Here is a 22,313-nt window from a genome sequence, read left to right as displayed (position 1 = left end):
GGATTAACGTAATTATGTCGATGTAACGCGACGCCTGTGCCACTGACGTCATCGCGTCTCATCTTCTCTGACTATCCTGTTTGCCGGATATTCGTGTTCCTTCTGCGAACGCTGACTCGAGTGCTCTTTGTTTGCCTCACCTCCTTTCCTCTCTTTTTTTCTCCATTTTGTCCAATTTTTTCTTCATTTCTGTTTGTTCTGCAGGATTTAGTTGCCGTTGTGCCGGATATCCGTTTCATCGCGACGATTTTTATCGTCAGAGAGTATTCGTAGGGACATTATTTATTTCCACGGGTATGGGACTGTTTGTGTAGGAAATAAAATACCTAATAATAATAATTTCAGATAAATTAAAATGTGGTATTTCAGTTGTAAAACGATTCCTTTATTTTATACGCGAGGAAGGCACGCCACTACACAATGATAAGAGCTCGACGAGACGCGAAGGATAAAAGAAATGGAAATTTCAGTGTCCACCCATATTAAACAGATGGTTCTATATATGTTTGTATTAACCTGTCTCAGTATGTTGATCATTTTTGCTGTTACCACTGCACACGCGCACTCACAGCCTTAATATTTCGAAATCTCAGAACTTAGAAATTGCAACGCGTGGAGGGGTCCCAATAGATATTTAGAAATCTCAGCAGGCCTTAGGGATTACAACGCGTGGAGGCCCGAATATTTCTAAATCTCAAAGCGTGGAGATTCCAATATTTAGAAATCTCAGAGCTTAGAAATTACATTGCGTGGAAATTCCAATGTTTAGGAATTTCAAAGCTTAGAAATCGCATCACGTGAAAATCCAAATATTTCGAAATTTCAGAGCTCAGAAATTTCAACGCTTGGCGATCCCAATATTTAGAAATTGCAACGTGTGGAAACCCCATAAATGAAAGTTGCAATATTAAAAAAAAAAAAAAAAATAAAATACACAGAGAGTAGAAAAGATATCGATAGTTGATAAGAGAAAAAAAAAGATTAAACGAAATGTTCATTACACTGTTCATCGTTTCTCGCACGTCCCATTCCGATTTCCTGCGCACAAGTGTTGCCCGGAGATCCGCGTTTCCCTTGCTCTTAGGAGCGTATCCCGCGCCACGTGAAAATCTTGGAGACAATGCTCGTGACGTCTGGTGGCGGCGGCGTTTCCCCTCATTCACTTCCTGAAGGGAACTTGAACGACTAAAAATAGGCGGCTGTTTTAACACGTGCACAGCCACCGATCGTCGACGCGCCACATGGCAGAAGGTGCTGCTCTTTATTTCTCTTCGATTCTAATGCAACCACCTCGTGACAATTCTTTAAACGAGAAAAACAAGAGGGAGGACATCATTTTTATCATCACGTCTCTTTCAGTTCTTACTTTCAATAGCAACGGAAATAATTTCGATGTTCATTATTCGTGTACACACTCGATCTTTCATTTGAAGATACAACGATAATGATTACATTCCTTTTTATTTTGACAACGCATATCCTTATCTTCTTATATGAAAGTTACGTGAAAATGGAGAACTTGAAAGAGTAAATTGAAATCTAAATAAAAAATGAAATGTTACGTTTTTAATTGTACAGAGTGGAGGAAAGTGTGTTACCACGTTATAAGACATTTAAAACATCTGCTAAGTACTCTTCCAATTGTGTTATTTATAATAGTAGGGAGAAAAGCATGGCTTCATTTTTCCAAGCCATGGACGCGAAGGTGAAACTCGCGATTTATCGGTCACGATGGACGTAGATGGAGCGATCTTGAAGTCGCGAGGTGAACGGAAGAAATCGAAATTTATGATCGGTACGCGACGCGTGTTGCCTGCGGTGAACAATAGCGCCTTGCTACGTGACAGACACTTGAATCTTTAGATTGGAAAAGTAGAAGGTGTACAAGTAGCCACTCCTTTATCGTAGTTTTCTTCTTTTTATCGAGTTTAACCTTTCGTTTCTTTCTGTTCTTTTGTTTCAGACATGGTTCTTTACTGACCGAGATGATCCATATTTCCAGAACGAGACCAGTGAGTGACCATTGATATTTTCTATTTCTTTAAGCGAAAAGAAGATTCTTTCTCTGAGACATTTCTTCATATCGTCGATGATGAATCGGAGTACATTTAAATTTTCCAATTTTATTTGATATTTATTTTCGCGAACAATTATTTGAACTAGTAACTTGGAATTTTGAGGTACTTTAGGATACTGATATTGGGAGAACTGGAAATGACAGCAATTGCATTTATTTATTTTGTTCCATTTTAGCTTAACACCACAATTCTAGAATCCTCTTCATATTTTCCCTATAGTGAAAATAATTAGAACACCTACGAGCTGGTATCTCAAGTTGCCTATTACACCATTCCTTAATTAAGCCCGAAAACGTCTTCGTACATTACGTTCATTATGATTCTATTATGTATATAATATCAACTCGCATCGTCATTCATTTCAGTCTCAATTTCAATGATTTTTATTTCGCAAAATTTCACATTGGTCTTAAAATAAATTTAAGCTTTGAATCTCTAATTTATTGAAGAAGGAAAGATAGAAATTATAAGGAATCGAGATTCTTTAAAATTCTTTACTCTTCCTCAACACCAACCATACACACGCGTCCACGTATAAAAAGGATCTTCATTGAAGGAGAAGCACATAGGACGTTTATTTCTGTTGTAATACCAGGCATGGATAATTACACTGAGCGTGGCTTAACGGCTGGCCTCGTTTACGCGATAATTGCCGCGTACGAGCGCACGTGTAGGAGCCGAAACGCTCTCGCTTGTAAATCAAAACGACCATTTTGTACTTCTTATTAGAAAAATTGGAAAAATTTCTGGAAAAATTAAACAAAATTCTCGTGATTGAGGATCGAAAACTTAGGCCTCCAGCCTTTTTGCAGTTCCCAAATGAATCCAGAGAACTTCACTGTTCCATATTCTATAAAATTTCTTATTTTTTCAAGAATAAAATCAAATTCCCATGGTTGAGGATCCGGTATTTAAGACTCCAGCCTTTTTTTAGCCCACAAATGAGTTGAGGGAATTTAACTGTTACATATTCTATAAAATTTCTTATTTATACAAAAATAAGATAAAATTCTTACGATTTAGGTTGGGAAATTTAGTTTTTCAGCGTTTCCTCAAGCTACAAGTGGCATTAGTAGGGCAAGAAACGTAGCAAGGCCCCTGCCCCAGTAGAGGAACAGAGGGTGGATTACGCGAAGCAGGTAGAAAGGAGGCGCAAACCGGTGCAGAGCGCGTGGTGAGGTCAAGTGTCGGACGGTGCCCGAGGGCTCGCGTGCTCATCCCTTCTCTTTGCTTCTTTCCTTCTCTACCATTATCCTCCTTGCGTTCACCAACACTCACAGCTCAAGTCAGTGTAGAAATTCTAACCGTCAGGGAGAAATATGAAATTTTTGAAATGAAAATGAAAAACTACAATTTCAGGAATTTCTTAATTAATGCACATTTGTTAATAATGACATTTCAATTTCTCAAATAACATTTGTATGCGTATATAAAGTCGTTTCGATTCGACTTTTTCAGAAATCGATTTCTCCATCAAAAGTTAATTTATCGAAAAAATATTAAACAATTCTATTTCTCACTTGTTTCTTGATTATTAAATGATGCAGTAATTAAGTGGAAATGCTTTTTCGAACGATCGATAGTATCATGGGAGAATCTTGATGCGCGATGATAGAGGTGTGTATCACCGGTGAAGTAGCAGAAGCGACACCGGGCCGAATTAATTAAGCCTCTGTTAGCGTCGACCCAGAAGGATGATTATTAACCTCTTAATTAATTGCACGCCCACCCCTTCTGGACACGACTCACAACTCCCTGTCCTTGTTTGCTTGTAGGCGGCCATATGATCAACACCAAGTGCTCGTCGTCGCACAACAGACGGGCCCTCTGCTGTAAAATGTCCGTTGAGTTCGACAGGTTCCTCGACAGTGGCCGGAAGTGAGTATTATTTTCAATTTCTTTTTTCAATTGTAGCGACTAAAAGTTTTAGTGCTTAGAAATTGTGAAACGTGGAAATCCCGGTATTTCGTCATCTCGAAGCTTAGAAATCCCGACGTTAAAAATTTCCAAACTTAAAAATTGCAATATATGAAAATGTGAAAATGGCAGTTCGTCAAGGAGCACCCGGTGTACATAAGTACTTGCATGAACACGAAAGAGTCGCCAACAGGTTGTTCATTTTTGGGGGATTTCGTGGTACGAGTCGCCCTTTACCGTCCTCCGGGACAAGTTTATCTGATACGTTCGAGTTAGCTGCTCCACGCACGGACAAATTCTTCCTTTTCCACTTCGAATCTCGATACCGGTCTTCCACCTGACTCTGCATGGATAATTCGTCCTATAAAATCGAATATATCTCACAGAAACCTGAAAAAAAAAGACGGTGACACGTTAAGTTACTTTTTTCACGGTAGAAAAAGTCACACTCTTGTAAAATTCCTGTGTATTATAAAAATAAAGTGCATATTGATCAGAGAGACTCCTGTCTATGTTAACTGTTTACTTTTCTGGCGGTCTTCAACGGAAAGCTTTTGATGTCTTCCCTAATGCGTTATTCCATAGACAAGATTTATTTTCTCTGCTTTTTCCAACCACTCTTATCTGCGTCTTGGTTCTGGATGCACGTGTGTATTGAAATATTAGTGGAAGTTTTGGCCTTCTTAAAATCTTTTAACTTTCTTGGGTCTCCTTGTGTCAATATCGTTACCTTTCCTTGAAAAAATAACATCCAGGAAATGCGCCTAGAACATTTTTAGGTGCTTAAATTTTAACGAAGTTTTAGAGAAAAGAATATTTTTGAATTAAACATTCAAGCTTTCGTTGATCTTAAAATATTTCTCAATTTTTATTTCTGATCCTCTATTCTTTGGCATTCTCGATTTTCAAACGGTTCCCTGATATTTCCAAAAATCCTACCCCTCAGATTCAATCCAATCGAGATCTCCTAGGTTTTCCCACCTAGTGACAAGGCAGACCTTCACTATCCGTCGAAGCGTACCGTTTGTTTGCAAATGAGATGTTATTACTACGGTTTGACCGTCGAAAATTCGTGTTTGCATAGGGTGGCACGATCGCCACGTCAAAATATTATCCTGGATGAAGCGGTGCCTAGAAAAACACGTTCTAATGGGACGTCGGCATCGTGAACCAATTATCAATCGTATTCCATCACTTTCCTTCTTCCCATTTATTTTCTCTGCACTTTAAAATCTGCTCGAGATCATTAAAAATTAATAAAATAATTATTCGAAAAATATTTCACCTCAATTCACGTAGAAAAATTGTTAGAGAAATGGTACTTTGGTAAGAAATCCTGTTGTGAAAATAATTTTGAAAAAGTATCCATTTTTCGAGCTCCATTCATGCAGAGAAAATTCAAGATGGAAAGTTAAGTCAGTTATAGTCGGGGCCACGATATAGCGAGGTCGTAAAATCGGTTAGGCGTCAAAGTAAACATGTTTTAGCTGCCGGGACCCCGAAATTGAAAATTAGGGTTTCTCCCTCTGGGGGAAGCCGCTTTTGGAAGTACGGTTACAAGTAAAGGTCTTATTGAGGTCTTTAACATCTTCATTTACCTGCTCGTGTTATATACAGATAGAAAATGCAAAAGGATTGTGTAGCTTTAATATTAACATATTTTCCATTTGTAAATGAAATACCATTTTCTACTTGAAGTACCAAATCATATGCTACCATTCGTTTATTGTTGGAACCCTCAAACAGACTGCAACACACGGCCTTGAGTGCCGCAACATCAATCGATGCCGATTTTTGAGAGTTTAATTTACGACCTCGCTATATCGTGGCCCCAACTATACTTGATCTTTGATGTATAAAGTAGAGTTTGGTCAGGATTTCCGGTTTCTGCAAGGAGAACGTTACTCGATGCTCGCTTTTTCCCATAACAATCCCTCGTCGGGCACTTAGAGTGTTTACGTGAACCGCGTAAACCAGCGCACCGACGATGTAACCGCGATAAGTAGGAAGATCAAAGAGCAACTACACGATCCTTGCCCCTGTAGACAGAGAGGAGAGAATGAGCTGTAATTGCAGCTGTTAATCTGACTACGGAAAGACCATTACTACATCTGCTTATCTACTCGTACAGTTTCTTGTACGAATTGCTGCCTTTATCGATAATTTTCTATCATTTGGAATACATATTATGTATTATAATGGGCTTATACTAAGGCTGCCACGAAACTACGAATATTCGATGTATCTGATTAAACGACTTATCCGAATTATCCAAATAATTGTAATTACCTGAATAAAGAATTCGTATTCGAATAGTCTTCTGAGGGTTGTATTTGGATTTTTTTTTTAAATTTCCGCATAAAAAGTTGCAACTTTTCGAAGAAATTGTTTTGCATGTAATTGATATAAATATTAACAAAATTAAATACTTGCACATGACAAAGCCACAATTTGTAAACACACAAAAAGATTTATTCTGTATCGTGAGAAAATTTAAATTATCCTTCACTTTATCTCAATCGCAATCCTCCAAGCAAAATAAACCCTCGATTCAATGGATCCACAAATCATCTACATGCATAAAATCTCGACAAATACCAGCATATTCCAATAAGAACCACTTTACCAACTTGTCGAAAACTGCAGAGAACTTTTCTCGCTCGCATAACTCATGCTCTCCTTCCCCATTCAACCGACTCGCTGGACAAGTAGAGGGGTTGAACACGCCAGAAAAAACGACTCTTTAAACCTATCCAGAGAGAAGAAGAAGAAGAACCTAACCTAACCTAACCTAAACGTATCCAGAAAAAAGAAGAAGAAGAGGAAGAAGAGGAAGGAGGAGGAGAAGAATCCTCGAAACAAGAGGAAGAAGAAGGGTTGTAGACAAGAGGAAGAGGATCCAAAAGAGGAACGAAACGAGCCCGCATGTGACAGTCGAGACACTCCCTGTTCGTTCTTTCAGCGACCAGAAGAGAGGAGATTGAATCGTCCCGGGCCAGCTGGTGCACACCTCTCCCTCTCTCGCCTTCGTCCTTCGACGTGTCTTATTGTGGACTTTTCTCAAAGGCACAAAAGGATTCCCCCAACGGCGATCAGGCCATCCAAACTATATACGAGCACGTGTTCCTCGTGGAAAAAGAAAATGGCCGTCAAAGGACGCCGAAAGAACCAATTAAATGTCTACGTTTTGCTGGTCGTTGCTAGTATGTGTATATATATACAGGGTGTCCCAGCTAACTTGATCAACTCGAATAATTACCGAACGGTACACTTTAGGAAAATGGTAAGACATGAAACTTAAATGGTGTCGAGGAACACATCTCATAAGGAGGAGGCGTTACGGAGATTTTAAGGCCACCTTAATTTTTTTAAATAGAATGACCTATCTTTTTGTATCGTGGATCGATAGAGTATCATATTCCGAGTAAAAATGTATCGACCTTTGCATGCCCTACACCTAATAGTTAACCAGATATTAACGAAATAATTTTTAATACGTACTTGCTACTTGGAAGCTAAAGGTGCTTGAACTGTTGTCCTTCAACTCGTTTACGTGTTAATGGTTATCAACATAAATGTTCTCAGTTTATTGCGTATTACAATCGCTTTCGTAATGTTTATGGTTCAGTATTGTAGAAGATATTTTCGATGTGCGTTCGTGACTGTTGGAAAAGGATAATTTAAACTGAAATACAGTAATAGCGAGTGTTTAGATATGCTGTTAATTTACAGTGCTTGCAATGAAAGCGCATCAGGAGCGAAAGAAACGTATGCTGAAAAATATCCTCAACGTAATCAACTATCTTCGATAAACTGGTGCTTTCCATCACACTAAACGTAACCTAACCAAATCCGTTGTTAATGAAGATAATGTTACTGCTATCGTAGCAATAGTAACACAAAATCAATGTGTCAGTACGCGAGAAATTGCACGAAGTTCTGGAATTAGTTCAACTAGTGTACATTGAATTCTTCAAACTGAAAAGTTTCATCAAGAGTTCCATGGAACAGATTTTCAAAGTCGCGTTCGATTTTGTCAAAAGCTTTTGCAACAATTAGACAGAAGTGATTCTTTCTTACAGAATGTTTTATTTACGGATGAAGCGACGTTTACGAACCACAAGCATGTTAATTTAAAACGTTCATTATTGGTCGCAAAGCAACCCTCACTGGATTAGAGAAGTTGGTCACCAACGACAATGGAGTCAATGGAGCATCTACTTTAACTTCTAGGTAGCAAGGACGTGTTAAAAATTGTTTCGTTAATATCTCGTTAATTATTAAGTTTAGGACATATGAAGGTCCAAACATTTTTACTCAAAATTTGATATTCTGTCGATTTACGATACAAGAAATAGGTTATTCCATTTAAAAAAATTAAGGTGAGCTTGAAATCTCCGAAACGCCTCCATCCACAAAGAAAGCACGTACCTTATGGGATGTGCCCCTGAGCATCATTTAAATTCCATGTTTTACAACTTTCATAAAGTGTACCGTTTAGTAGTTATTCGAGATGATCAAGTTAGCCGGAACACCCTGTATATGTATACAGAGTGTATCTAATAACTGGGCCGAGTTATAACTCGATTGTTATTGAAAATAGAAAAAAATTGTAGAGGAGAAACTGAACAATGTGATGAAAAGTGTAAAGAAACGTGTAAGAAAATGTTTAGAATGCAATGGTAGAACATTTGAACATTTACTATAGGTGCTGGAAAAAGAGGTAAATATTTCGAAAAGTATCGAGCTTTTCACGAATGTACTTTAATACTTTTTTATTCAAAATAGCACGAGGAATCGATTCATGCAAAAAAAAGAAGAAGAAAAACTCACAGAGTAGCATTTAAAAAACGAGTGCAATTGCACTTTGCAACTGCACCAATGCACTTCCGTGAAAAGCCGCATTGCAGTATGATACAGCTTGTTAAACTGTGCAAAACTTTCCTTTACTATTGCTTTCTAAAAGAGAAAAGAAGAAACGGATAACCAATATAGAAACCCACCAGAAGATAGAGTTAGTAAAAGAAAGCACAGAACCAAAGAAAGATTAGTTATAGATCAGTTAATATTAGTTAATGAGCGTAAAATCTTGTTTATATAGTTCCTTATTATAAGTTTATTATGTAGTAGTTTGTAATTTAAGGTTAAGTTAAAATTTTGGTAGGCAATACTAGACAATTAAAGAAAGTGATTAAATAAGTTAAATGGAAAACAAGAACTGTAAACAATAATGTAAAGACCGAGGTCTATTTCTAAGCCAAAAGGCTGAAATAAAGATTACTACTACTACTATTGTTTTCTATCTTCAATAACAACCGAGTTATAACTCGGCTCGGTTACTAGATATGTACATATATCCTGTACACAGGTATATCTTTTATGTTAATTTTAAAAAGAGCATCTAAATTATTTCCGCCACTCTTAAAGATAGGAAAAAGTGATTAAATGGGATTCAAATGGTTTCAAGGCGTGCATCTGATGGTGATGACAAAAAAAAATTCTGCGAAGGTCATTTCGACAGATTTTTTAAGGTCATCGTAGTTTTTTTTTTTTGCACATTAACATCCATCTTTTATAACGCGATGTTGTAGTAGGCGCCAAGATGAGTTCAACGACCTGAATACCATGATCTTGAAGACGAAAAAATGACCCTTGTGTAGCCAATCAAAATATTCACCGTTGTTGGACAGGGAAATTGTGTTTGCATGTTCATCGCAAACTGGTAGTAAACATTTCTGACAGCTTTTTCTTGTTTTCCTGCGTTTTTTAGCAGGATCTGCCTGACACATGTGACATGATCCTACAACTCTTTTTCTTCCACTTGCATCTAACGAGAACAACGTCGATTGTACAGAATTAGTAGAAGGACTGTTTATTGGGCGTGATGTAAATAGTATACTGTCTATTGCTAATTTAGTTGAAAAGTGTCGCATTATTTGGATATTTGAAGCTCGATTTTCAATAGTTGAAATACAAAGTTCTTCTCCTAATTGGTATAAAAATATACGACGATCATTTGTTTTTTATGCAATATGCTATTATTTGAGTGATACATACACTACCGGCCAAAAGTTTGGAATCACTGAGCATTGCAACTTATATAAAAATTTCCAGAAAAAAGTCGAGCGACTTTGAGAATTTTTTATCGTTCGAATCAATTGATATGAGAGAAATTGATAAATGTAGAATTGAGATAAACTTCAAATCTATAAAAAATTAGCAGCAGATTTAATATTGACGAAAAGTGGGAGGTGATTCCAAACTTTTGGCCGGTAGTGTTTATAAGGTGGGAGGAAAGAGCGGCAATATTTAATATGTTATAAAAAAGTGCTAGTGGCCGTCTGGTAGTTCGTCTTTTTGTATATCTTCCTAACATTTGATCCATTATGTCAACGTCAGATTTTGTTTGATTACAGAATTGAACAATTTCTGGTTTTCTCTTTGGTCCGGAGACAGCATTACCAGTATGCATTGCTGACAATAGTATGACGGGTTTTTCCTTTTTCGGCACATACGAACAAAGTGTAACATTTTCATGGTATCCAAATAAGTAGGTGATTGCTAAAGAATTTAGAAGAAATTGCTAAAGAGCAAGATAAGCAAGTAGAGAGTCAAGATGAACATGCATGCATACGAATGACAGGGACTGTTGACTTTATCGTGGAATTATATTGCAGTTTCTAATCATTTTTCGCTCAAATCTTTTATAACAGTATTTGGTATACTATAGGAAGAAAAATTATCGCTGCATATCTCATGTATCGGAATAAGACGCTTGGGGCACCCGGGTACCCCGGTTGTTCAGCAAGCGTGTAAATAAGTTTGAAGTTTAATTATTTAAAATATTTTATATCAATTTTTTTCACGAAACGTTAATCGATATAAAAGTGTCCAAAGAATGGGGATCTGGAACCGTTTTGCGATATTTTGTCAAGAACATTAAAAATTTCTGAAGAAAATATAGAAATGAGCACCCGGTTTGCTACACAAGGGTTAAAGAATGTAGAAGTAACGAGAAGAGTAATATCACCTTATTTTATTAGATGTTTAAAATCCCGAAGAATTACATATTTTATGGCATTTTTGCGGTGCACCAAGAATGCGTAGCTATTTAACACTTGTACTACGTAGTTGACTCAAAACCCACCGCAAAATGATATCTTTTAATTTCAGCTTCTCAACATTGTATCATATTTGGACCTACACGAGCAAAGGCGTAGAGAAGGAACGTTCAAGCGTAGGTCCAAATACGACACAATATTGAGAAACTGAAGGTAAAATATCTTTTAAACTAATTATTTTTCGACCCAAGTGCCTTAATAGTTTTTTGTAGGGAATTAAAAAGTGCATCGAATGGTGTATAAAAAATGTATAGTTCCATTTTACAAAATAGAGGTGACGTCGGAATCTTTGAAATTCCTCCACTTTCGGAGAAGATACACGCACCCCGTGATGCATCATTCGAAGCCATTTAATTTTTCCTAATGAAATTTTTATCTATCATCTACCGTTTTAACGCTGTGGCTGGGCCCAGTTGCGTAGGACACCCTGTATCATATGTATAATATAATACTTACATATAACGAATAGGTTAGGTTGATTATATTCCCGGTCAGTATCAAGCTTACAGTTAGTATTAGCGGAAATGGGTCACAAAAGCAATACTTCGTTTAATACAAAACAACTTGTTATTTTCTATCGCGAAAAAGAAAAATCATACCGTGAAATTGCTGTTATGTTAAATTTAAGTAAAAACGCCGTTGCGAACATCATGAAAAGGTTTAACCCCTTAACCTATGATTTCTTTTTTAACTAAGCATCTAAGCGTCAGCCATTTACTGTTTTACTACTGTGTCAGGTAACGAAAGCTGATCTGTTACGGATTAATAACATTTAGTAATCCTCAGTCTTGCAAATTAAAACGAAAGTTAGGATTATAATTAATTTTTCTTACTAATATAACTGTTTTTCTCCCATCTTGACCGTAATTTCTGCCACGAGTCTAACACGTTGTTATAGGTTAAAGGGTTAAACATGAGGATCGTATAAAATCCATCTCACGGACTGCACGACCAAGAGATTTAAATATTAGAGAGAGAAAACCAGTTGTACGGAAAGTGGTAAAAGATCCGCGTTTGAGTGCTCCGAAATTGGCGAGTGAGGTACAGTCTGTTTAATAAGAGCGTTGGAACGATATTTAAAAAATTAATAACTAGTTTTTAATAATCCAAAAATTATTTTCAAGTATACTTATAACATTGTAAAATCATTGTTGTGTAAAATCACCATTATTTTGTAATATCGTCTCACAACGTTTTGGCATACTTTTCACCAGGTTTTCTGCATATTCCCTTGGTAAAGATCTCCATGTAGTTTTTATTTGACGGCTTAGTTGTTTTAATGTATACATATGTAGTCTTTCCACGAAGCTTTATCTTCATATTAGCCCATACATTTTCGATCGGGTTTGCATTTGGCGATTGTGAAGGCCACTCTGAGACGTTGATACCATTTTCTGTTTTCCAACCTGTACACAGACGACTCCGGTGTTTCGGATCGTTATCCTTGTGTAGTACGCAGGACGTTTTATCTTCACTAAACCACACTTTAGCAGATCTTAATAAACATTTTTCGTATATTTTTTCCATCTTTTTCACATCCAACGTGTCGGTGAGGAGAAAGAGATTTCCAAATCCCAGAGAACAAAAGCATCCCCAAACATGCACTTTAACTGGATTGTTGCTGTTGTTCCCCGTTTTTTGCTTCTTCCGTCAAAATCATCGACATTTCTCCTTGCCTTATACCGATACTCCCACTTCCTTACAGGTTCCATCGACTTTTGCATATACCGAGCCGCAGCTGAAACTTAATTTTGGCCCTTTCGGGCGAGTGCAGAGAAACACTACTGCGACAAACAAAGCGATACAGTTTCATTTAGAGTAACGCAATATTGTCTATCCCTACCCACTCCAGATTTTTAGGTCCTTGTTGCTCTCCATGACATACATATACAGGGTGTCTTTTGTATTTCAATACAGCGAAATATGTTTTAAGGAAGTGATGTTAGGAAAAAAATATTTTAACACAAGTTGTTTGGTACGGAGGGAGACATTATGTGGTATAAATATTTTTTTGTACCGGATATGGTGGGGGAGATTTCAATGTCAGTTTAATTACGGCGGAACTAGGCATCGATTCGAGCTCCCAGTGTGTCCGTGTAAAATCTTAGAGGATTTCCTTGGAACAGCAGAGGACTTAAGTATGTATCGGATAAAGGGAATGTTGTCGAGCCCTTGTTCTGTATTTTAAAATAAATCTTCACTTTGAGCTGTCGAGGCGACGAGCTTATTAGTGGATGCCGGTTATAACCGGCGCTAGCCAGTGCGAAGCATTTAGTGCAGAGCTGCTTAACTTCTTGCTCACGAGCAAATTTCCCCTCCCGAGGTTCCCCCACTATGCGACTGAGATGATCTCGCTGGAGTTGCGGCGCGGTGGGAGGACGCGAGAAGGAGTCATCCCACCACAACTCCAGCGACTGCCTTTTGTTTATGTTACACATTCTGCGTGTTCGTACCAAAAAAGTATCGCTGGAGTTGTGGTGGGAGGACTCCTCATGTCCTCTCGCCGCGCTGCAACTCCAGCGAGATCATCTCAGTCGCATAGTGGGGGAACCTCGGGAGGGGAAATTTGCTCGTGAGCGAGAAGTTAAGCAGCTCTGACATACACTATCATATTATGTATAAAAAAAAATTAAACTGACTGTGAAATCTCCTCCACCATACCCGGTACAAAAAAAATATTTATACCACATAATTTTCCCCCTTGTACCAAACAACTTTTGTTAAAACACTTTTTCCCTAACATCACTTCCTTAAAAGATATTTCGCTGTATTGAGATAAAACAGACACCCTGTAGATAAAGATATCGTTTCATCGCTCTTATTGAACAGACTGTACCTACCTACTTCAAGAAACAGGAAAGTAAGTGCATCCCCAAACAATTCGACGGATACTCAAAAGACACGCGTATAGTGGCGGAGTTGCTAGCAAAAAATTGTTCATCAGTGAAGTGAACAGGAGGAAACATGTGAATTTCGTGAAAGAACTTGGCTGTAGGGAAGAGATATGGTGAGGAGATGTCAATTTTACCGACGGAAATTTAATATTGCTCTAGCGGAAGCAAAAACATTGCGGTAAATCCAAAATATTTGCGAGCTATTTTTAAACACGGTGGAGGAAGTCTGTTCGTCTGGGGTTGCATTTCAACTGCCGCAGTTGGAGGATTGGACTTCATGAAGGATATTATGGACAAAAACAAGTACCTCGACATATTAAAGAATAATTTGATATAAAGTGCTATACAAATGGGGATTCATAGAGTTCGTATTATATAGGAATTTCTGCTTTCTAAATGTCCTACAATTTTACATCTTCCTCCCTAATCACCGAATTTAAATCGTATAAAAAATTTATGGGACGAATTGGATGGTAAAGTTAGACTTACACCCGTACATACAAAAAACCAAAGAAAGAGATTATAAGAGGAATGGCAACGTATATTTAAGTGCAGCATACTTGAAAAAAATAACCCACAGTATGCCCAAAAGTTTGAAACATGTTACAAATTAAAAAGGTTATGCTACGAAATACTAAAATTCTGGTAAAAATCATAAAAATATGCAAGATATTAATATTTTTGTCCAGTGTCTGAATATTTTTGTAACATGGAAATCGAGTATTATTTCATTTAACGTTGATACAAATGTAACAGATCTACGTTAGTGCAATAAACTGTATGCTTTTGTTAACTGCAGTAAATGACACATCGAACGAAAAGCAAATGAACTTATTCCCTCTATAAATAAATAATTGAGATATATAGATCGATTTATTCAAACGTACTTAGGTAAGTACACTGGTGCCCAAATATTTTCACTATTCACTGCATACACATATACTATAATTTGAGAAAGGCGTAGCTTGTCCTACATCTGTGGAGATGAGGTATGGTTTAAAGAAGGGAAGATTCTACGATTGGTTGTTTACGGGTGTTCTGGACTACTTGACGGAGTATTTTCAACTTCCTGGGAATTTCGGGAGTAAATATTTTTCACCGGCTCGTCTTCTTTTCCAGGAAAAATTCGTGGAGAATTTAAGTGCATACGAGGGCGGATTGAAAAGTTCGCGGCTTAAGTGGGAAGAACCGCTGCTAGGTGCTTGCAATTTTTACGGTGTAATCTGTGATCATTTGTGTACCGACGTACGAAGTTTCGTGGCTGTGTCAGTTTTTTGTTCTCTTTTACAGCTGGTGACGTAGAGGTGTTTACAGCGACGGAGAAGAGACGAATAAAAGTGAGGAATGATCCAGTACCTGGTGACAAAGGACATCACCGCAAGGACCTTGAATGCTTTTCGCAAGGACTTGGAATAATTTTTACAAGGTCCTTGAATGATCTTTGAAGCGAGGTCCTTTATCTTTAGGTATTGGATCGCTCTACTCCATCTACTCCAAATACCTCTACTTCACTAGCTCTAAAAGGGAGAAAAATGGCGACAGAGACACAAAACTGTATACATTAGTACACAATTAATTACACATTATTCGGTAAAACCCATCTACTCCAAATACCTCTACTTCACTAGCTCTAAAAGGGAGAAAAATGGCGACAGAGACACGAAACTGTATACATTAGTACACAATTAATTACACATTATTCGGTAAAAATTACAAGCACTTAGCTGCAATCCTTCGTACTTAGGCCGTGAACTTTTCAATCCACCCTAGTATTTGCATATTTATCATGAGAATAATAGTGGATCGAAAATTCGAGAAAAATCTTTAATCACTAATCTACGCAATTTTTACGCATACCAAACTTTTGTTTTCCGTTAATTCTTTATTTTACGGTTATACATTAAAGATAATAAAAATGGAAAAATAAATATTTTAATAACGGTGAATCTAGTCTAAAAAGAAGATTAGCAATTAAAAGGTTATCCACTTGTTAGATGCTCCAAAAAGGAGAAACCATCTGGATTCCTCTTGGCAAACGATTCCTCCACATCCGTTTTGACGAATAGCGATAATTGGCGAATTAGTCAGCTCCAATAGCGATGTCTTAATAATTTTTCCCTAACATTCTGCGTGTCCAGACACTTATCATCCCATCCACCTCGCTTTCAATTATACCAACGTTTTACGCTGCTGCTATTTAGATTTGTGCTACCGATAACAAACAGCTGCGTTTCTGTGTTTCGAGGGCATTCGCACCTATTTGCGAGCTCTTGATAGCCCTTGCGCGATCGTTTGACGAAATCATCTACCGTGGCGAATGTACACGCGGAATCGAATGTTTCAAGTTCGAGGCATCTGGTAAATCGCTGGCTAGAGAATTTTAAAACATTACTTGGTTTATCTGGCATTTATACGCAGAATCGTGGAATTTCGAAGACTCGCAGGTGCGGGTTGAATCGAAGTTTCAGGAAGTTGTTAGCATAATTTAGCTATTCCTTGGAGTTTTATATACATCGTGGAATTTGAAAGTCTCGTAAGTGTAATTTAAACATTAACTATGGACCACTACATCTCAGAGACGTATTTTAATTTTTATTTTGCCAGCATAACAATGTGAAGAATTTTAGTATTAATCAATATTTTATATAGATAATTGTGACATTGTTTTAAGGATTTCTAAGCATTTTTTAAATCCTGTACAAGTTTCTCCAGTGTAATTTTTGGGCATAGTCCATAGAGGTTCTTCCGTGGACAGAGACACCCAGGGAAAATTGTAATTCGTGATGCAACGCGTGATATGTTTCTTGTGAAGTTTGTCCGTGGCCGGGCGCACGCATAAAGGCTTTTTACGCGCGGCAATCGGGGCCGCGTGACGGGAATCCGACGTGGCTGCGCGCGACCAGCCGCTACGCGACCAGAAACGGAATCGAGTTAAACGCGTCCGTGTCCCAAATCAATTTATCCTCTCGCGTCGATCTGCCCCAGGATATCGCATCTCGACCCCCTTTCGGACGCGGCTTTCTTCGTTCGTGCCCCTACTTTTGCCTTGTCAGACCTGTCTTTCGAACCGATCCAGTCATTCTCGATCGTCCATCAAAGGAATCCTATTAACCCTTTTACAGGGACCTCGAGAATTGGCTTAATTTCTGATCACTCGGTGTTCGTGACTGTGATATAAATTTCAAATGGGTTTCCTTTTATCACGTTTTTCAGCACTTTCAAAGTAGAGAGAGTTATTAAGTTTGTTTTTTCTATTCTTAGTAGAGTGAGTGGGGCTCAACATGAAATTTCTTTCTTTTTATACATTTTTCTACGCTCTCAATTCGCAAAACTATAAATTCCAAATCTATCCGAATAATTCCGCGTGAAATGGGCTTAAGACTCTCCAACGCTTGCAAATTAATTAATCCTGTATTATACCGAGGCTGAAACTTCAAAATTCTAATCGTATTAAATGTTACAATGTGAAAAGGGCTTAAGGAAATTTTCCACGATCCACGAACTTTCGAGCAGTCCAGCGCGAAATGCTTCGCGAGGTCCCTGCCTCAGTTCCTCCATTGTTCTTCCCTGCAAATAGAATTTCAGATCGGCCACGACGATACCGATGATTTATATGTGGAAGCGTATCTCGGTATGTATTCCGCTCGTGGCTGGTGAAAGGATCAGCGAGCCGGTTGACAAGGAGCGTGCGCCGTTTCAGCTTGTCTTATCGCGTCTCGGCCGTGGACTAACCGCGGTTTGTACAACGATAGCTGTATATCGGCCTGTTCAAACAACACGGCCGGATTGCGTGCTCCTTCGTGATCACTGTTGCGTGTGTGTGTGTACTTACTTATATACGTATTCTAGCACGCATGGCCGAACGAGCAATTCCGTGTATGTAGGTATGTATACATATACAGGCTACGGCGATTCTCTGAAAAAGAGAATCTTAATAAGAGGCGTTTTCTGTTATCGTTGTTTCAATATGTATCGAGGAAATCTAAGAAAAAAGAAATAATTCGCACATTTCTTCGATGTTTCTTTTTTAGTAGTTTCTAATGGCTATAGAAAAGGAACATTTTCTGGTTGACGGGTAATTTAAAGTTTTAGCACTTGAAGGTCGAAGATTTCAGTGTTATGGGGTTTTAAATTTTTAGATTCCAAGATTTCAAAGTTACAAAATTTTTCAGTTCAGAGATGCCAAGGTTTCAAATTTTCAAAAGTATTAGATTCAAATGTGTCAGAAAGTACTCTAACTCGAAGTAGGGTGGGCGTAAAATTAGTTAAACGTTTCTACGTTCTCGCAACAGTGTATTTTACACGAAGCTATTATCGCGTTGTCTGAGCGTCGTTCGCAAAAAGTACGCATTCAACGGTCTCGTGAAGAGAGTGTACGTGTCGTCTTGCCGATCCCTGTCCACCCCTACGCGAACAGGTCCAGGGAAAAACCCAAAGGGGCGAGTCGTCCCCACCGAGTGCGCTGGGCCTGGCTTCAAGGTACTCGCTTCACTGTCTTCGGAACGGATTTTCTCACAAATGTTTCAAAATTTTTAAACTCCTAGATTGCAAGGTTTCAAAATTTCAAAATTTTTTTTAAATTCTATGTTTCTATGTTTCAAAGTTTTCAAATTTTTAAAGCTTACAAACCTGCAAAAGTATTAGCTTTAAATGTTTCAAAATTTCAAAATTCACAAGTTTCTAGGTTTGGCAGTTAAGTTATGGTAGAACGACAGAGAGATAGAGGATAAGGCGGAAAAGAAAAGGTGCGTTTCGTTCTGAGCCTCCTAGTGAACTCGTCAGTAAGGTTACCTAAAATATAAGAACTGCAAACTGTTAGACTGAGGTCGGAAGTTGTGCTTACAGGGTGCGCCACACAATTGACACGGGTTGTATCTCGAAATTGATAACAGATAAGAAAAAAATGTTGAGAGAAAAGTTGAATGGTGTGGTAACGTCTATTTTCCGACGACTTCACTTTCTTCATAAGTACATCGATTCACCCGAAAAATGCAAATGTAGGTTTTTTAAAAATGGAATTGCATTTTTTTTTTTACTCGTACCAACTCCTCCAAACATTCGGCGTGAAAGAGTATTAGGGTAAAATGTTTAAAAAACCAATATTTCGTGAGATATCACACATTTTTGATAAGTTGTGTATGTAGGTACAGTAAATTCTTTACAAGGGTCAGTAAGTTTGGATTCTACAAGGGACAGTATAGATGGTCCTACGCCTAGGTTTGCGTCATTGCTGCGCCCATGTTATCTCGCTCGCAGTCAGTCAAGCGTGTAACGCTACACCAGTCGGTTTCCTTTACGAGATTTCACGGCTCGACAAATCATAATAGAAAAATATAATTTCTTTAACTTTCCTTTTTTTCATCTGAAATTTTTTTTAACATGTTGGTGAGATTTTTCTGATGAAAATGATATCAAACACGATATAATTTGAACAACATTTACTTATTAACACGTTCACTGTCACGCCAGATTTACAGGTTGCTGTCAGGCGGCCACAAGAAAATACATTTTAAGCATAGGATTATAGGATTATGCTTTATAATTTTTTTTTTCAATTGAAAATAATGTCTAGCTAGCTATGACGCTCAAAATTTTTAGTTGACAACATTTATTTTATTTTAATTATTCTAAACATTTGAGGCGCTCCAGTCACTGATGACCACCATGGCCATATCGAGGAAACAATCTAACGTTAAAACTTATTGAGTGATTAATTTAATTTCATAATATATCGCTTTAGATGAATTACAAAAACAAATAGCTAAGAAATTACATTAAATACCTGAACACATTATCCGTCGAATGTAGAGGGAGAGCCACCGTTTGGTTGCCAATTGTTTATCACATAGAGTCGGCCTACCTCCACGTAAAAAAAAAAAGAAAAGGAACGGTCGATTCCACAAGTGTCAGTAAAATGTAGGGTCGATAGCAGCAGAAAAGCTGCTAAACAATTAGAATTAAATGTAACGATAGAAATTATTGCAATAATGCGTAATGCAATTGAAAAATTGAAAGAATCAAAAGAAAAAACGCGAATTCATATCTTTCTCGATTCTAGAATATAAGAAAATTTGAATAAAATACGCGACGAGAATTGGGGAGAAGCATAAGTTAAACGCGTAAAAATATTCAATAATAAACGAACTAGGGATGAAGCTATTATTTCAATACGCGATGCACTGACTCTAGTATTTACTAAAATTCAAAAATTCTCGTATAAATTCCGAAAATAGATTATTAATTACGGTAAACTACTGAGACGGTTTAATTTAGGGTGGGCATAGTGCACTCGTTCCAAATCATCTCACAATATACAATAATAAATCAACTAACTACTTAACATGCAATTCATGCAAATTCCTTGGATGGTAAATTATTAGTAAACAAAATAGCAAGTCATAAAATAAATTCAATATCAGAGAAAATATATGAAAAATTTAAAATTAATTTCAATTGCTGGAAGAAAAGTAACGAAAAAGCAACCTCTCAAACTCATTTCAATATCCTATTCGACAAGTCTGAAGAACAACGATGACTAAAATTCAAATGTTTATTTCCCTAAACCTTCAAAATAATTTCGAAATATTTTATTCGAAGCGGAGTATTCCAAGTCAGTATCGATAATTGAAGAAATTATTTGATTGTATTTAAAAGAACCGAAAGGAGAATATTTAAAGTCTGATATTAAATGTCTAGCAAGTACCAGTAATTGGTAAAATGATTTATATTTGTTTTAAAAGGAAAATTTCTAATAGGTATTAGTTAAAATGAATTGTTATTCAGTCTATTGTATTGAAATTCTAATTGATTCTAATGTATACAAGTGTTACAAGAAGGCTGAGTGTGTACAGGGTGGACACTGACTCTAGTATTTACTAAAATTCAAAAATTCTCGTATAAATTCCGAAAATAGATTATTAATTACGGTAAACTACTGAGACGGTTTAATTAAGGGTGGGCATGGTGCTGCTTTAGTTTGAAATGATTTATAAACACATAATTAACAGAGGAAAAACCGTGAAACGGCAAAACGTCTACATTCTAATTGTTATAACATGTAAACAGAACTTTAAATTTAGTGTAAACAGAAAAAATATATAATACAATTTATTTCACGGTATTGCAACAAATAAACGTTGAATCAATATTTAATTCGTATAAAAACAATTATTTAACGTAATAATTTTACCTTCACTATGGCTATTTTTAATCTACGACCACAGGTCAACCTGATTTCTAATCCTTACGAACTTTAAATTCAGTCTAAACTGAGAAAATATATAATACAATTTATTTCACGGTATTGCAACAAACAAACGTTGAATAGATTCTTAATTCGTATAGAAACATTTATTTAAAATAATAATTTCACCTTCACTATGGCTATTTTAAATTTACGACCAAGGGTCAACCTGATTTTTAATCCTCCGAACTTGATTTCACAACGAGAAAGTAATAAGATCGTTGAAACGTACTTATTTGTCAAAGAAACTTGCAAAAATGTATAAATAATAATATGTAATGTTTTAACAAATTTTTGGAAGTATAAATTAATAATAAAATTGTGAAAATTAATAAATTATACGTTATTATAACATTAATAGAATTATGACTAAACCGAAGTTCGAAGTCGAGTATTTAAAGTCTGATATTACGTGCCTAGCGAGTGCCGGTAATTGTTAAAATTTGTTTAATAATTAGTAATAGAAATTCTAATTGATTCTAATGTATACAAGTGTTACAAGAAGGCTGAGTGTGTACAGGGTGGACATAGACTAGCTAGTAGCCCCCGACCACTCTATTCACATCTCAGAACCTTCAGGTCAAAATACGCCGCGAAGTGTCTAGGGCCCAGTATAAAGGGTAAATGATTTCGCGGGACATCGGCGGGTCCTTATATACCTGCGGTACCCTCTCCCCAAAGTCATTAGCAAAATCGTCGGTTAGGTCAGGCGGGAAATTTTCGCGGGAGATTTTCGCGGGAGATTTCCGATATCGTAACACGGTATAATTTATCAATTTTCACAATTTTATTAAAAATTTATACTTCCGACAATTTGTTATAACATTGCATATAACAATTTATACGTTTTTACAATATTCTTCAATGGAAACATAGGTTTTAGCGTTCTCGTTACTTACTCGTGGTTAAATTAATTTCGTAGGGATTAAAAATCAGGTTGACCTGTGGTCGTAGATTAAAAATAACCATAGTACAGCTAAATTTATCGTGTTAAATAATTCTTCTTACACGAATGAAAAATGTATTCAACGTTTGCTTGTTACAATACCATGAAATAAAT

At 36.9% G+C, this 22,313-nt stretch overlaps 1 protein-coding gene across 1 annotated transcript in view; it reads left to right on the top strand.

Annotated features, from left to right (window-relative positions):
• The window catches only part of LOC108575229 (fringe glycosyltransferase), a 104,914-nt gene that overhangs the window by 6,955 nt on the left and 75,646 nt on the right, over positions 1-22,313 (top strand). The window contains exons 3-4 of the mRNA XM_017937971.1: positions 1,964-2,012; positions 3,854-3,956. Of these exons, the coding sequence (XP_017793460.1) occupies positions 1,964-2,012; positions 3,854-3,956 (152 nt within the window). The remainder of the gene's footprint in view (positions 1-1,963; positions 2,013-3,853; positions 3,957-22,313) is intronic.

This window comes from Habropoda laboriosa, unplaced genomic scaffold, assembly GCF_001263275.1.
Source record: "Habropoda laboriosa isolate 0110345459 unplaced genomic scaffold, ASM126327v1 scaffold207, whole genome shotgun sequence".
In the NCBI taxonomy this organism is placed as follows: Eukaryota; Metazoa; Arthropoda; class Insecta; order Hymenoptera; family Apidae; genus Habropoda; species Habropoda laboriosa.
The sequence above is the reverse complement of the archived record's forward strand: the minus strand, read 5'-3'. Positions and strand labels throughout refer to the sequence as shown.